Source organism: Enoplosus armatus, chromosome 10 (assembly GCF_043641665.1).
Source record: "Enoplosus armatus isolate fEnoArm2 chromosome 10, fEnoArm2.hap1, whole genome shotgun sequence".
In the NCBI taxonomy this organism is placed as follows: domain Eukaryota; kingdom Metazoa; phylum Chordata; class Actinopteri; order Centrarchiformes; family Enoplosidae; genus Enoplosus; species Enoplosus armatus.
Genome location: NC_092189.1, coordinates 4,109,468 through 4,126,852, shown reverse-complemented (window position 1 = coordinate 4,126,852; position 17,385 = coordinate 4,109,468). Strand labels below are relative to the sequence as shown.

General features: G+C 42.2%; 1 protein-coding gene across 1 annotated transcript; it reads right to left on the bottom strand.

The window, feature by feature from the left end:
- Nucleotides 1–880: 880 nt before the first annotated feature.
- On the bottom strand, nt 881–14,311 carry snx25 (sorting nexin 25). The gene is made up of 21 exons (XM_070913233.1): nt 13,961–14,311; nt 13,083–13,167; nt 10,410–10,626; nt 9,621–9,793; nt 9,043–9,229; nt 8,352–8,422; nt 7,187–7,377; nt 6,831–6,962; nt 6,402–6,551; nt 6,098–6,223; nt 5,836–6,000; nt 5,183–5,314; nt 4,471–4,611; nt 3,975–4,088; nt 3,404–3,481; nt 3,060–3,143; nt 2,832–2,949; nt 2,547–2,613; nt 2,160–2,341; nt 1,962–2,062; nt 881–1,838 (listed from the first exon to the last, which is right to left on the bottom strand). The coding sequence occupies exons 1-21, from the start codon at nt 14,309–14,311 to the stop codon at nt 1,773–1,775; spliced, it is 2,931 nt and encodes a 976-aa protein (XP_070769334.1). The 3' UTR covers nt 881–1,772.
- Between the last annotated feature and the right edge of the window lie 3,074 nt (nt 14,312–17,385).

Here is a 17,385-nt window from a genome sequence, read left to right as displayed (position 1 = left end):
CCTAGAAGTAGGACAACCCTTTGGCTAAGCCATACTGAAGAGACTGGCTGGTGTCCACACTATCCATCCATCAAACAATGAGCAGGCATACTCAGTCAAGTGCCACGTTTCCATTGCCCTTCTAAGGCTTACAATAAGGTGTACTCTTCCTTTTTTGTACTACTACAGCACTCACTGTATGTCAATCAAGCTCACGCTGCTTATTTTGTGCTCTTATTTTGCTACACTTCCTGTCTTTTGACGTGCACTCTCACACTTGACTTATCAGCCTAACCCTACCCCCCCCCCCCCCCACACACACACACACACACACACACACACACACACACACACACACACACACACACACACTCACTCACTCACTCACTCACTCACTCAATCCACCCTGTGGGGAACACATGTTGCATTCATGTGTTCGTGCATTCAAAAAACTATTAAAAGCCTAAAACCTTTTGCAATCTCAGCCTCAACCACTTCCAGAAGCAGTTTCAAAATACTGGGTCACGGATGAACACTTTCTATCCATTCGTGGGCAGCACTTAAACACTAAATTCATCCCATGTGATATGAATGCAGCAGAGTACCACTGAAAACACTTGAATAGTTAATAGGGAAATGTATGATATATATATTTTATGGAATTGTTTTCGCAACAGGGAGGTGCAATGAATGCATTTTTACTTTTTTTAACTAGATTTTATGCTGTTCAGTGTTTTCAGCTTCCGGGCGCTGGATTAGCGGACAACCTGTGTCAATGATAATGGATATATGGATAATATTTCAATCGAATCAATCTTGTAGTATCAAAGGCCATTTTAGAAAAATTCAAAACGCCACATCAACTTTTATGTTTGCAATTTATTGCTTATATAAACGCTCTCTAAACAATTTTTGGTAAAAATAAAATCTATCAATAACAATCATAAATAAAATCATCACAATGACTTTTACATGACATTATATTGCACAATTATAAGCCTTAACAAGAATCACAGAACACAAGTGTTGCTCAGGTTGTGTGTAGGAGGAATGTTCAGAGGTCCGTGGGCCATGACGCACGCTGGTTGCCTTTGGAGGGCAACAGAGAATCCCAACTTCAGCTGTCTTTGCTGCATTTAACTGAGGTCTTTAGATTATCAGCTGTGACTGATGACCAAACAATCAAGTAGTGTACTTTCACAAACTGTTACTCTGCCCTGTGATCTATAGACCGCCATGATTTACACAGGAACAAAAGGTTTCCTTTCAGTTTGTTGTGGTGCAGATCTGATGTTTCTGTGCTGTTGAAATAAGAAAAGAAAACACAGCAGAAGTGATGTCAAAAAGACAATTTGTTCTCGTGTGAATGTGGACTGTCGGCTACAAATGTGATCCGTCTAGTTAGACTGCTGCCTAAATAGGACAAAGTCAGACTCTATGAGGTTTCTCCCTGTTCAGACAGACACGTTTAGATCTGTACCACGACAAAGTCAAACATCAGCCCCTTTCGGTCTGCCGTCAGCCCCGCTTTTCATCATTTCACAGCAAGGTTCGACCGACAGGAATCAGCATGTGTCTCAGCTCTGACCAACACAGCTTCTGTCTGAGGTTTCACCAGAAGGCCGTCTCCCGGTCTAGCTTGGCAGTTTATGATTGGTCAGCTACAGAGAGGCCATAAAGATCCAAAGACTGTGTGTGTGTGTGTGTGTGTGTGTGTGTGTGTGTGTGTGTGTGTGTGTGTGTGTGTGTTAAGTGATACGTGTGTGTGTGTGTGTGTGTGTGTGTGTGTGTGTTCAGATGTTGTCCACCTCTGCGCTGAGTTCAGGGCATACTTCCTTGAGTAACATTTCCATCAATACCTAACGGAGACGGTGAGACAAAATAATCATGTTTGAGGCTCTACATATTATACAATCAATTCTATGAAATCTGTTTTTATGTCAAAGATATTATTTAACATAATAATAATGTATCATTCTTACATAGAGAAGATGTTTGTTGGCACTAGCCTCCTGCAGGGCATTGAAGATCTTGATGATTCCATAGCGGGCATTCTGCTGGCCGACTAGATTTGCTAGTGCATCTGATATAAGAGGTCACATTGAAACAAAGTAAAAGAGGTCAGACGATTCATACGTTTAAGATCTACAGGTCATGTTAACATGTGTTTCAGTTGCTACCTGGGATATTGTCAAGTAGTTTCTGCTGAGCCCGTTCCTTAGTTTCACTGCGTTCAGTGTCCGTTCGGACTTTGACATGTGGCGCCAACTTCCCGTCGGGCCAGAAGGTGTCCCTGAACACGCTGATGTAACACACCAACATCTGTTCACAGAAGATCCAGTTCACCGTGTCCCGGATCTGTCTAAGATAAAAGCATAGACGGTCCCTCACAACTGATCTCAGAAAAGTGCGAGTGATCACATAGTTACAATCTCTAGCACTTTAGAACATCATTCAATGGATTCGAACAAATTATGTGTTAGTTATTTGTTAAAACTGGATTGTTTTGAAAATGTGACAGCCCCCAAAGGCATAGTTCATTAAAATGCCAACTTGCTGGAACTTACTTGTTGATAGTGCGTCCAAATGTCACCTGGACTAGTGCAATTAGAGTCTTCCTCACCCACTTAAACACTGAGCAGACAGACAGACAGAGAAGGAAACTGATTAGATAACTTCACTCAGATGCAGTTAGAATTCATGATTTGGTCCCAAAAAGACAAAGATGTAACCTCATTGTTTGTCAAAGAGATACATTTCTAGTTTCTTCATATAGGCCTCTGTCTTTGTCACGTAAGACTTATTTGTACATTGATATAAAAAGTGGAAAAGACGACGAGTGCATTACTCACTTCCTCTGAGTTCAAAGATCTCTCCGATGAGCATGAAGCAGGGTTCAGCCAGGGCGTCCCTCCTCCCGTCTGCCTCATCGCCGTAGTCCGACAAGTCGCTGTCATCGTCAGCCTCCTCCTGTAAACAACAATTACACACAGCACACGCAGTCCAAATGAGGACGCAGCTAGAGCACAAGGGCAGTCCACAATTTACTGTCGCTTCCCCAGTTGTGAGTGAATGTGTACCTCAGTGTGGGAGAAGAAATCCCCAGGTAGCCTCTCCAGGAAGGAGGCCAGGGAGAAAGACGATTTCTTCTGGATTGACATCACCTTCAAACATTGAACAAGATGTCGTCACTTGGATATCATCACTACAATATACTATACTACCAATGCCCGAATAGGCCAAAGCAAGGTATGATCTCATCTGGATCAGTAGAATAGGTATTTGTCAAGTGAGTTTGCAAGGGACCCAATAATCTCACTTGCATGTGTCATCATGTATTGAGATAAAAGCAGCGCAATGAATATATATGTATATTATTAGTAGCCCTGTCTTATTTGAAATGCAAGTATGAGAAATTGGTTACCTTGAGGTGCTCTGGGGACGGGCTGAGGAACGCATAGAGAGCCTCTGACTGGCACAATCGCTCATCTGTCAGCAGACGCTACACACACACACACACACAGAGCTGAAGTCATCATCAACATTGTTGAGCAAGAGCTGGGTGATGTTCTCTGATGCAGTGGCTCCCAACCTTTTTGTCAGAACCTATGTCAACCATTTATCCAATATTTTATCAAACTATTTCAACTGTTTCTCCATTACTTTTACTCTGCCCGCTTGGTGACCAGTTTTCATGAACTCTCAATCGCGGCACACGGTGTTCAGGCGTTGTAGCTGACTCAATATGCATCTTTTTAAATTTCATTTTCACAATCAGTCCACGTACCTGCAGAACATCTTCTCTGATTCTCTCATTTAAATTTGCGTGACATTACGTTTAAGTTAACATGGATTTACTTGTCAGTATAAAGAGAAGCACTTTTCAATCCCACTATTACAGCGGACAGTAGAAAAGGCACGAAGCACCAAAGTATCCTCTTGCCAAGTTAAAAGTCATATTAGTCAAGTGTAATATGTACCGTTTGCATATTTACCTGGAGGAAGGCATTGAGCTGTGTTTTGCTCTTGTCTAAGAATTTCTGGTCGATGGATTTGAAGGGAAGTTTACTGAGTGACGGTAACTGGAGTTTCTTCAATGATGGAAAACACTGAGAAAGACAGACACACAAGAGTTTGAAATGTGATTTCAAAGTCATGACAGATATACCACATTATTGCCAAAACGGAGTTCGTTTGTATTACATTTCCAAATGGTTTCTTCCATTTTAGATAACATAGTATAGTGTATAGTGGGGAAGTCGTAGAAGTTCAGTCTCCGCTTTGTATGGTGTGCAGTCTGCATTAAATCCATCATCAAATCAATAGAGACTGGGGGGGGGTGGGGGGGGGTGAAGCATTGGAACAGCAAGGCAACAGACATTTCTCAACTAGTGGTAATGCAGTATAACCACAAAGCACGGCGATAACTGCTTTCTGACGTTCAGAAAGAAAACGTGTCCGTGCATGTGCAGGTTTGGCGTTCGGTGTTACCTCAGTGAGTTTGCGGTGCAGCATCTGGAATTCAGTGAGTTTCCTCTGGACGCTCCAGCGACTGCTGGCCGTCTCCTCTCCTTCTACAAGGCTAACGCACACACTGTAACAAGCTACTGTCTCGCCACCTTCCTCTGTGGCCTGGAATACACACACACACACACACACACACACAACATTAACATTAGCTTCATTGATCAGATCTATTGACAACAACTATGAATGCACATCTAAATAATGCCTGGCACATTAGGTGTAGCAAGGTTAAAGTTCGATGGTATTAAATTGACATCGATATGTATTGATTCCCGTCTTTCCACTACTTATACTGACTTGAGACTTTGTCATTACATGATATTCTATTTAGCTGTGTTTTTATGTGCTTACTTTAGCACTAATATAGTTTTCTTGGGGCCATAAAATCATCTGAAAGAATGACGAATGCTTCTATACTGTAGTCGTTCTGTGTGGACTGGAGGCCCACTAGGCTTTGCTGTTCATGAGGTCAAATGCATCCCTGCACACTTCTGTAAATGGTTTGGGTGACTGCATCTTTAATCCAACGTCACGTATTCTCTGCTCCTCCAAAAAGCATGTTGATGTCATCATCAGAGCACTCCAGTGCATATCAGCCAGCTAGTTATGGCTAGCTTGTCTCCTCAGCATTCGTAGAATCAGCCCTTTATTGTTTGTGAAGAAAAATAAACATTACCTCAGCAGTAGTGATAGTAGCCCTCCAGTGCCCCAGGTTTTCACACCACCAGTCAGTCCTGGTGATATGTTGCTGGAGTTCACTGTGTTCTCTCTCCATGGTTCCTATCTCTTCCTTTAGTTTGCTCACGATCTGCAAAACACACACACACACACACACACACACACACACACACACACACACACACACACACACACACACACACACACACACACACACACACACACACACACACACACACAGAAACTGACTTTAACTAGCATGCAAATCATAGTTAAGTAACGTAATGTTTTTATACCGCATCACAAATCTGTCATGAGTGTTGTTGGATATTTGTTCATGTTACTCCACTTCGAAAACAATAGAGTATAAAAATGCACAAGAGCAGGTATTTGGGCTTTAAGCAAATCAGATGTGCTAAAATTGGCTCTTTATTCGAAGATTAATTGTCACTTTTTCCATGTCAATGTTAACGTTAATATCTCCACACTGCAGACAAGTTCAGGGCATCATGCCGGAAGGGTCTGGATGTACACACTCACTAATTTTGATCTTGTGCTTGTGTGTGTCATGCTATCCCACTGTGACCTTTTGGAGTGAATTCTGATTTGACCTCAGGGTGTGTCTTATCACATTTGCCTGTATTTTGTTACCTTTTTGTCTGGTTTGGGTGCATTCTGGATGGAGCCCAGGGCCTGTCTCTTGTATTCCAGTTTGTCGTAGAGTTGGCGGAGTTTCGTAGCAGCATAGCTGGCCTGCTCATTGATTCCTTTACTGCCTTCATCACACACCTCCTCTCCTGCATCTAGACCCTGACACTACAGAAAAAAAAAAATATATATATATTTTTAAATATGCAATAGCAGAGGTACAAATGTAAAAACGATTTTTTTTACAACATTGTTTATGTCTGACCCCTTCCTCCTTTTCCTCAGTGCTACACTGTGATTGGCTATGGTGCTCGTCTCGTCTGATCAGCCTATCGTAGAGGTCAGAAACCAGGAAGGAGGGATAGTAGCGCTCTCTCATCGTCTCAGCCACCTAGAGGATGTATGAAAGCAACAGAAAATGTCATTGTAAAAACACTTTAACACTGTGGAACATAAGCATACCGTTGTTATTGCACCTCTGAGCACCTTTAATAAGGAAAGCTACAAGTCCCTTCCCTCCACTTTGGCTGCAGTTAGTTAAGTTAGTTCGTAGCAAAAACAGCAGTTACCTGTTCCTGTAGTCTAACAAAGACTTGCGTTCCTCTGTTCCCCACCAGACTCTGTTGGATCTCCTTAAGGAGAAACTTTTCCACAGGAATCTCCCTGCTCTCCACAAAGAACTTCTGGTAGATTTTCCCAACGATTTGGGGCACCTCATTCTGTCACAAACACATAACCAGTTACTCGTGCACTTTTTACACTGCATTAATGTGCTTTGCTATAGCACTAATATCGCAGTACAGAAACATCCACTTGGAACAACAGTACCAACATTTTGCATTGTTGTGTGAAAACAACACCTCGGCCCAGCACTGGAAAAGCACACTACTTCAGTTAGTAGGAAAACACTGTCACTCATGACTATATCCCCACTTCCATAATACCATATACTATGAGCAGTGTTGGGCTAAGCCCTCTGGAATTTGTGTACACGTCACCTTGTTGGCAGTTTTCAGGGTTTCCACCAGTTCCCAGAAGCTTATCAGAGCTCTCTTGTCAACTCTCTCCATGTAAACTCTGAAATGCTCCCTGTAACTTGGATTACCCATGATGTCATCAAACTGGAGAATCTGGATGTGAGGGGATGAGAGAAAATGATAAAACATCAGCCATGCGGAGCACGCTTTAACCCGAGCACAAACCCTCAAGCAAAGTCTAATGCCATGCTCCTTACAAAGAATATATCATTCAAACTCTCAATATCATATCATATTTATGTTCCAAAAACTAAAATCATTTGGCAACTTGACACAAGTTTCTCAAGCTTCTTTTCCATCACAGACCACAGTCTTACCTTCTGACTTTGAGGCTCATCGCTGTCATCAGCCCCTCCTTCCTCGTTATTCTCATAGTTTGGCCCGCCGAGTAGGCGGATCCGTTTCTCACATTGTTTCTTAGCAACAGTCAGCTGATTGATATATCGTTTCGTATCTCTGGCCCTGAGCAGGTCTGCCTTCATGGCTGCTGACTCTTTACCTTTTCGCTCTAGGAGAGAAGGGAAAGGGAAAGCAGTGGTTGGCAGAAAAGTCTGAGCCATCTTTGGTCACACAGTAATACAGAACGAGACAATCACCCGATGTGGATTACGTAGTAGACATTGCTAATCTTGTGTTACACACTTTCAGGCAAGTTTTGTAAATCTGAAATCCCAACGTAAGCACAGAAAGCAATACAGTAATTGAAAAACATCATTTGCGAACAAGAAACAAGTAAATTGTGACAGAGAGTGAAGTCACAGATTCAGTTATGCCGGCTCTATTCATTTGTCCAATGTCCAACAACTGATTTTCACTGTCAGGTCTTTGTTTGGTTTTAGCCACGTTAGCGGCATGGCTCCATGGATGAATGCGTGAAGTGACATTCATGTTGTCTTCAGGATGACAGTAATTTCGATGGTCCCGTGACTTTTCATCTAGTGCTATATAGGTCAACATTTTTTTTTTTTTTTTACCAGTACCCTTTGTTGTACTTTTTGTTAAGTGCTAATTTGCAAATGTTAGCATGCTCATACATCAATATAAGATGGTGAACATGGTAAACATTATACCTGCTAAACATCAGCATGTTGACATTGTCATTGCATTAGCATTAGCATTTAGCTCAATTCTTAGTCTTGTTACACGTCACTTGAACCTTAACGCTCAGGTTCAGTTTTCGTTAACCTACTTTGACGTGAGGGTAAACTCGGTGCCTAAAGGCCACCTCGCCAAGTGACTGACACAGCTCAAAGGTCACGTCAGACCTGACCACCCGGCTCTATACAAGGGACCTTCAGAGTTGTTGCAGCAACAAAGTGGAGAATTGTACAACTGCTTTAGTCACTATAATGAATACTTCCCAGCATGGTGTATTAACAGCAGATCAACTAGCTGTTTAGCTGCAGTGGATTTAAAATTGCACCACAATGCTTAAATCCCCACATTCTTTCTGTCATAGGGTGAACTGTAGTGTCTCTGTACCTTTCTGCTTCTTGAGCTGAGGCAGGCTGCTGATGGTGGTGGCATGAATAATCTCTACCACTATCTGATACCTGCAGGGAGAGACAGACGGATGTTCAATTTCAATCAGCTGTCTGAATCCATCAATAAAATCAAAATGGGCTGTCTTAGGATGAATAAACAGAATACCACTGAAGTAAACAAGATATAAATATAGCATGACGTGACACAATGAGAACATGTTACATGTGCTGTCATTCTAAAGCAAGAACAGCATATAATACAGTATGTAAACATGGAGGTAACCCAATCTTTGTTTACAGAATTGATCGAATATATCAGCAACAAGTCAGCGTTGAGCCATTATTTCTCAAACTAACAAGACAATACAGCAGTATCATATCTCCCCTGCGTTTAGATCCAGTATATTGCCGCAGAGACACTGTCTGTTCCCATGGTAACCCCACAGGAGCAAATAGACCGGTGGGTTAACACAGTCTGGTTAACATGTTTGTGTGTGTGTGTGTGTATATATATATATATATATATATATATATATATATATATATATATATATACACACACAGTATGCTTCATTTAAAGAGGTCTATGTCAGTACAGGATAGTCTCCATTTAATAAGGCAGCACAGGTGTGTGTGTGTGTGTGTGTGTGTGTGTGTGTGTGTTTGTGCGCGTGCTGTTGGTGCCATGCCTGAGTTGTTTGAGGAAATTGACATCAGCAGAAGTTGATATGAGTTTGATGAAGTCTTCGTAGGAGGCAGCGTAGGTGTAGGCTTTCTTCTGCTGCTCGGCCTGCTGCTCCCTCTGCTCCAGCTGAGACAACAGCATCCGGTTTATGGAGTCTGGATCGCTCAGCACTTCTACCAAAGGCTTCAACACTGGAGCACACAGACACGTACCAACACATATAAAAAGGTCAATATACATGGAGAATAACTGACAGAATAGTTTTAAGACTTTAAAGACTTTGTACGAACCCTGAATGAAGTGACTGTACATGTACTTTTTTTTGCTTTTATTGGATAGTGATGCAGCAAAGGGGCTACCGGGGCGCCCCCTTATTAGTACTCTTATTAATTACCCCTGTGCTTCTCCTGCTGTAATATCAAAAAGTCTACCGTGAAAAGGATTCACTAACTTGTAATTTGGGATGTCCTGAACAAGGTGATTTCAAATCAACTTCAGTCCATTTATTTATTCTCCCATCACGGCATACCCGTAACTTCTGATAACTACAGTGGCAAGAACACAGGCGCACACTCACAGTACCTTTAGTAGTGATGACTTCTGTGAGGCAGCAGCGAAGTGTATGTGACTTGGCATCCTTTTGTGGCAGCAGACATAGCAGCAGTATTCTGGCTACACAGCGGAGGAAGGCCAGCTCTGAGTCCGGACTGACCAAACAGGGATGGAGAGGAAACGGCCGAGCACACTCCTCTGGTCTGGACACACACACACAGAGAGAGAGAGACACAGGGATTTGAAACGCTACTCTGGCAGAGCTAGGTGTCAGATGATATCATACGAGATGCAACTCCATGGACACAGCCAGCACTGCCATTGTTATTCATACTTCAGCTGTGTCTCCTCCTAAAAGTTGTCTGAGCAAAACACACTGCTGCTCTGCTGCTTCGTTCCTGAGCTACTGAGGATGGGGGGGGGGGGGGGGGCATCTCTGTGGTGTGATCAAATCATAAGTCTCGCCTGACTTGCCAGGATAATGAAACCAGATGATGTGTGAATCATCACTCTGTCTGTAAAGTGCACCTGGCAGATGCTGCCTGGAGATGAAGGAAGTGAGTGGAGGATTTTAGTGTTATTTACGCTGGACTGAGTAGCCATAATTTCACCCCATATGCACACATAAAATGATGGTGGGTATGGACGCTGTTGGGATGGGAAGTCTTTCCAGGAACAAATGAAAGCTGAAACATATTTCCTGTCAATCAACAGAATGCTGTGCTGTATGAACACATTATTTCACTCGAGACACCCAAGCACTGAGTAAGCTAATGCAACTATTTACAATTCTGTGTGTGTGTGTGTGTGTTTGTGTACCTTGCAGATGCAGCCTTGAGGTCAGTGAAGTGCGAGTGTAGGATTCGGATGGTGTCATAACACACCACGTTGACAAGGTCGATGTCAGCAAGCCTGGATCTCAGTTGTCCAATCATCTGCCACCAGTCCTCTGACAGCATGGAGTACAACTGACCCTCATCCCGACTCAAAGGGATGTACCAGGACAAGATGTAGTCCCTGTAGGCATAGTCAAATACTGGGGAAAGACAGAACGAGAAAGAATTACAATATAGGTATTTTGTTTTTCCAGAAGAATGACAATCACTGTCTGCACCAACAAGTGTTGCTGATCAATGCCGGTCCACTGTTACCAAATGGTGGCTGAGATTGCGGCTCTGTTTTCAATGTGAATGCTCTAATCTCCCAGGCCACCTGAATTACTCACTGTGTGGGTATTGCACCAGGTTTCATTTCCTCAAAACACAGGTTAACACTGGTGCAGCATTTGAAAGGTGGAGGAAGCATTGTCCCTCCATCCATCCATTTTCTATATGCACTTATCCTGTGCAGGGTAACGGTGAATTTCATCATTTCTCCACATATTGTTGTAGCTTTCCACGGCTGCAAGTGGATGTTACTTATAAGCCAAGAAGTAAAGTAGCATATGGAACTGTTGAAAGTAACAGCACTATTCATGCATTTAAAGGGAAATTCGACAGTGAAATGTACATTAATGCTGTAATAACTGCATACTGATGGCACTAATTCACATTTGCTTTGAATGAAAGAGTATGGTACTCCCCCCCCCCTTTGAATCGTAACTAAAGTGAAGCGCCATAGATGTGAATCAAATCAATGTTTCCTTCTCTGATCTATTAACTAAAAGAACCGTCTTTTAGCCTTCCAACTGTATGAACTTGAAGAGATCTTTACATCTTTACTCTAATAACCGACAGTGGTATCACATGAGACACCAGGGTCATGGCAAGTCAAGGGGGTTTTGATGAATCTGATCTGATCTAAGACTGTCACATGTCACTATGTGCAGTATATACCTTCTTCTCTCACATAAAAACAGGTTTGGCAGGTATATATATATCAGTGCCCTTTTCATTTAAACCATACAAAAGGGTTCTGCACGTTCTCCCTTTTGTCTGGTTTTATCCCTCCTCCCACAGTCCACAGACAGGCAGGTTAGGTGAACTGGTGACTCTGCTGCCTGTAGGTGAGAATGCATTTGGCTGTCTGTATGAGTTAGGCCTGTGATGGACTGGCGACCTCTTGAGTGTGTGTAGCCTCCAGCCACCGTGACCCTGAAAAGGGTCAGTGGTTCAGAAATCAGATTTACAGATGAGAGGATGGATAGAAAGTTAAAGTGCAAATTTTACATTGGTAGATCAATTCCATTTCTCAATTGTCAGTCCAAATCATTTTACTGAAATATCACCTGTCAAGATCAATATCAGGCACCGTTTTCTTTTACTTTTATGGGCTATTCTTACAACAATAAAGCTAAGCTAATAACAATGATAGCTCCCCTGCGAAGCTAATGCTCTGAACTTGAGTGCTTGATTTGAATCAAAGAATTGGGCACTAACACAAAACTGACACAGAAACACTGTGCATCTAAATAACTGACACAGCCGGTGACTGTGAGCTTAATAATGTCATCATAAAGTCGGAGCACACTACGACCAAAAAACACACACGGGAGCATGTGCAAATACACGCCCATGGAGTAAATCCTGGAACCATCTGTTACTTGGCAGCCAGACACACAGTTCAACTGACTGTGCCTGTGTGTGTGTGTGTGTGTGTGGGGACATTATGACCAGGACGTTCTACTGTTGTAATCCAGTATGAGTGGTAGGGATCACTGACAGGCCATGGTGGCTGACAGAAACAGAGCTCCACTAGTCAGCAGTTTTCTCAAAAACAGAAGTTGCAAGTTTTTTCCAAGAGTGTCAGAAACATTTCGTGAAGGGCCTCAACACTCCAGCCAAGACACCCGGACAGATTTTTTTGTGGGATGTTTAAACATTATTCTCTAAATTGGGAGATTTTTGACACCTAATTGTCACCATTTGGCATAAACACTGTCAAATGTAGTGTTGCATAACTGTGACTTCACTTAAAAGGCAAGCATTGCATTGTGGGATTTTTCCAAAAGCAGTGGAGGTGTCATATTGTACATGATAAAACTGGTATCATTTTTTACATGATATGAACATACATACACGTAAAATGATATTAACATAATAATATTAAATATTGTGACATGTTGAATTATTTAGTTCGTTGAATATGTAGTGTTTTGGTGATAAATTCAAACCTATATTCTTGTATATATGAATGCAAATAAAGGTCCTGTACATTTTATTGTTATAGTGTGAGCAGCAAACATCAGTCACATGATTCAATTTAAGAAGCCTGATTAGCTGGTGCACTTTGCTCTCCATGCTTGCTGTGTAAAGAACAAGAAACACTTCAGAAATGGTAACACAAAGAACACTTAGCAGTAACGGTAACACTGCGGGCTGAGTGGTACATGCATGTTTTTGTGTTGTTTCGATGTTTCAATGTCCGCAGCTAACTTTTACACAATGATCCGAAACTACTCTCACAGTTTCCAAATGTATTAGCGTGAATGTGGATATAAGATGGTCTTAAAACACCTTGGAAAATCTCTTAGGCAAAAGGTGATCCCATTACCTTCCTTCAGGGCTTTGTCCACATTGTGCGACACCACCACCCTCTTGCTCTGGCTCGACTCCTGAACTGGCACCAAGAAACGGGCCTGAAAAACAACAAGCGCATCAGATCACATCTCTTCTCTTCACGACACAGATGTTGACGACGGCGTAAAATCAGGACATATTGGGCAACAACAGGAAGAGACGGAAGAGAAGATTGAGAGCTGTGTGGCTAACAAGCCTAAAATTCTTACAAAACAAGGCGGCCCAAATTTGTCACAGCTCATACAACATGTCGACCGGACAAATGCTTGTGACAATATCCCTCCACTGTCAACATCAATAAGTCAACAGCACACGGCAGCAAACAAACACTTGCTGAAAGGCAGCCGCTGGGCAGCTGCCTGTTAAGGCAAACCACCAGCCGGCTGCAAGGACACAATCACTTTCCTTGAAGAATAAATCCCCCTATGTGTGTGCATGTTTGTGTGTGTATAAGTGTGTCTAAATCCAGCAGCATGACTCCACCTCATCTATTATAGAACAGCACAGTGAGGATCCGGGGGCAGGGAGAGAAGATGAGAGAAGGGAGAGAGAAGGGGGAAAGATGGGGAAGGGGAGGGGGGAAATTGAGGGAGGTGAAGCAGTTGAGGGGAGCAAAAGGGGACAGTTAGGGATGCAAAAATGGAAACGTGTTCAACATTTTGTTGGTGTTGTGTGCACTCCAGTCTGTTGGAATAAAGGTTAGATCTGGCAGAGGTGCCATCAGATAATAGGAGAACATGGCAGTTTTTCTCTCCATCAATGAACTCCAGTGGTTGGTGTCATGCTAATATAACACATCACAGGGGGCTGGTGCCAGAGTACTACATGTGAGTAATAATAAGAGTGTCTTACCATGAGCCTGTTGAAGAACTCCAGCCGTACAGCTGACTGCCTCCTGTTTCTGTGAAAGCAGCTGACTTTGAGGGGACTCTTCCTGACTAGCAGAACAAAGCTCCCAGCCAGGAAACACAGCAGGGCGAAGGACACATAGATGAACAACTTCAAGAAGAAAGAGGTGAGAGTCAGGCCTCCCCAGGCCAGCTGAAACACTACTGCTGCCGCCACGCCCAGGCAGAAAGCCGGGACGAACCGGAAAGAGGAGCCGATGGAAGAGGTGGGGGTGGCAGACATGGGCCCCTCTTCTCCTCCGGTGCTGCTACTCCCTCCAGCCAGTGGTGTGGTGGTAGTTGAGGGGGTGGGCATACTGCGACCCCACCATCCATATACGTGTCACTGCTAGTTAGGCTGAAAAGTTGGTCCGCTAGTCTATACGCCGAGTCAGAGAGGGAGGTATACTGTGTACACGCGTGTATACCCTCGACTACAACACTGTCTCCAAGACGAGGCATCCCCGCTCTGACATCTCCTCGCCGACCCACACCGCTACGTGTTCCACGCTCCTAGCATCGGCCCGCCGGGCGGCCACAGACACGGAGCGCCGTCAGCTCAGTCATCCACAACACGACGCTCCGGACAACACAACGGGGCAAGTTCCAGGCTTGTCTCGAAACGGGCGACAGGAGCTGACAGTCCGCCCTGAAAGCAGACGGAGAGAGAGACCCGGGGTGATGGGCTGGATGGAGCAACATCCGCCGTCACCTTGGAGACAAATAGGTGGAAGGGGTAGCTTAGTGACTGTTGCTAACCAACTGGGCTAGCAGGGAGCTAAGCTAGGAAGCCAACATAAGTTATTGCCACCTGACTTAAAGCGAGAAAATACATAAAATACAAGGAAGAGCCAGCAGATAATCTCGAATTACTGTATGGTTCGGCTACTACAATAACTACAATAACGACAGCTAGCTAATTAGCTTGCTTGCTAAGTAACCAATTCAACATCAGCTAATGTTAGCTTACTTACCTATCGTTTAAAAAAGGTGTGCGATAACTACGCTACATTCTCGCCTTCCTCTCTGTAAAAGAACGTATCGGATGCTTTGCAGCGGCGACTTGAATGTATCATAAACGCAACGACAAAATATGTCAGGTTCAAAACCCCCGACAGATAAAAACAAGCAACTGTTATTTTCCTCGAGCTCCAGCTGACTGACAATCTCTCTGAACGTGAAAGGGTGGCAGCCAATCAGCGCCCGTGTTAACCACGGACTGTGCGCCTGTTTTCAGGATCACGGCGGCCCGAGTGGACGGGGTGGGGTTTGTTTGAACGTTGCTGTGGATGCGCTGGGAAAAAGATACCAAACAAACTGGGGCAGCTACAGATGGTAATCAAGCACACAAGGAGATAAAGGATCATGCCTCGGTTCTCTGACGATTGATTTTAGTTTCAGACATTGGTTTATGTTGCTGTCTGGCATTATAAAAAAAAATCTTTTGTAGTACTAAGGCGTCATAAAGTGTAAATACAAAATGATGTTTTTTTACAGTGATGAAAAATGATATTTCAGCTATATCCAACTCAGATAATTTCACACATATTACTCTGGACATCTCCTGTATATTATTTCTTGTTCTCCTTTTCTCTATTTTGTAAAAATATAATGATAATAATAATAATAATAATAATAATAAAGATTATTAAAGTAGCAAACTTGAGTAGAAACTTGTGATTGACACAAAACTGATTGGCCATTATTAATCCATAAAGGTTTGATATTCATAAAGGAAACTGTAGAAAGTAATAAGTAATAAAGACATTTTAATCTATAGATTTACAATCAAATAAATGAAGAGCAGCAAATGCTTTTTTCAGTATATACAAAAATATGACAGATAAATCATATTTTTTTTTATGTTCATTTTGGAGATATGAAAGTCCCAAAAATGTCCCCATATCCTTCTCGTCATTATAACTATGAGGCTGATGTAAGCATTGCCACTTGGCAGGTGGTGTTTATGTTAAATCCAACCTGACCTGGATGTGGCATGAGACATATTCTTTGTGAAATAGACCAACCCTTCACAATGTGTGGGAAATGAGACTTTAATTTCTACAAACACTCTGCTTTATCAAAAACAAATTCATATGAATGATAACGTGAAGCTTTTAGATTTAGAACTCCTGTGTCTATACAGCATGAGCTTTCAGGAATGGTGACATATATATATATATATATATATATATGTATATATATATGTATATATATATACATATATATATATATATATTTGACTGTGTAATATTTACAATTGGTCAGGTCTTAAAGGTGATCATGCAAGAATATGAAATGATTCAATGGACCAGAGGAAGCGTTTCCTTGTTTTATTTTATGAATCATGGTTTTAATGCAAATGGAAGAGATATATATATATATATATATTGCTGCTGTATATATTTTAAACTTTTTTATCACTTAAATATTGTGAATGTGTATATTTTTAATTTTATATTTCTTATTTTTATATTTTGTACATACTTTTATTTCTAAATGTATGCTGCTTTCCAATCTTGAATGGGAGCACCAGTACTGTACAATTTCCCCCCGGGGATCAATAAAGTATTTCTGATTCTGAGATAAAGCTGGTCATATGTTCAGAGTTGTTAATAATAATCTGTAAGTGTGAGATGAAGCACAGAGTATTATCATTTTGTAGTATCATTTTGTCATTTTCGGGAAAAGCTCTACTGTTGAAATCGCATTCTTTTATTTCAATTGATACAAAAGCAATTTGTGTTCATCTTCATAACATTTGGGCAAACTCCCAGTACTCAGCTCAGCTGCTCCTTTTTTTATCACTTTTAACACTTCCAGTTCTTGTTACAGCCATTTTCAATGACAAGATAATGGCTCCTTTCACCGCCTTCAGTCCAATCTTTCTGCCTGTGTCTGGCACACTCGCTGACATCAGATTTCCCTCTTCTCCACCAAAACAGACAGCTGTGTGTGGTTGGTACTTCCCCTTCCAACATTCATGTCTCTAAAACAGGCAAGAAGTTCCTCTTACAAGCATGTCGCTATATAAACTAATGAATTCTTTCAAGATTTCTCTAAATTGTTGAAGCGTCCAGTTTCATTTATGGGGATCTTTGGCTCATCTTGGCTATATTTAGTCTATTTACTGACAGCTACTTTGCTCCATCCAGATACAATCTGAAAGCACAGGAGGCATATTTGTTACCAGGAGTCAGTGGGGGTTGATTAGTGCTTTGCGTGTGTAGTCCATGTAGTCCACATGGGCTTTAAGAGGATTAGATTCATGTTTAGTGCGTTTTTACATTTGTAATATGATTTCACACCACTGGAATACAAGTTTGCCAAGCTGTTTCTTCCCAACAATAATCAAGGCAAAAGAAGATCTGATATCGGCTCGTGTCTGAT

Excerpts from the sequence above, each read along its gene's own strand:
- snx25 (XM_070913233.1), bottom strand. The coding sequence starts at position 14,311 with ATGCCCACCCCCTCAACTACCACCACACCACTGGCTGGAGGGAGTAGC. Across the intron at positions 9,794-10,409 it reads CTCAAGGCTGCATCTGCAAG|ACCAGAGGAGTGTGCTCGGC; the intron begins GTACACAAACAC and ends GTGTGTGTCCAG. Across the intron at positions 3,482-3,974 it reads AGCTCAATGCCTTCCTCCAG|CGTCTGCTGACAGATGAGCG; the intron begins GTAAATATGCAA and ends GTGTGTGTGTAG.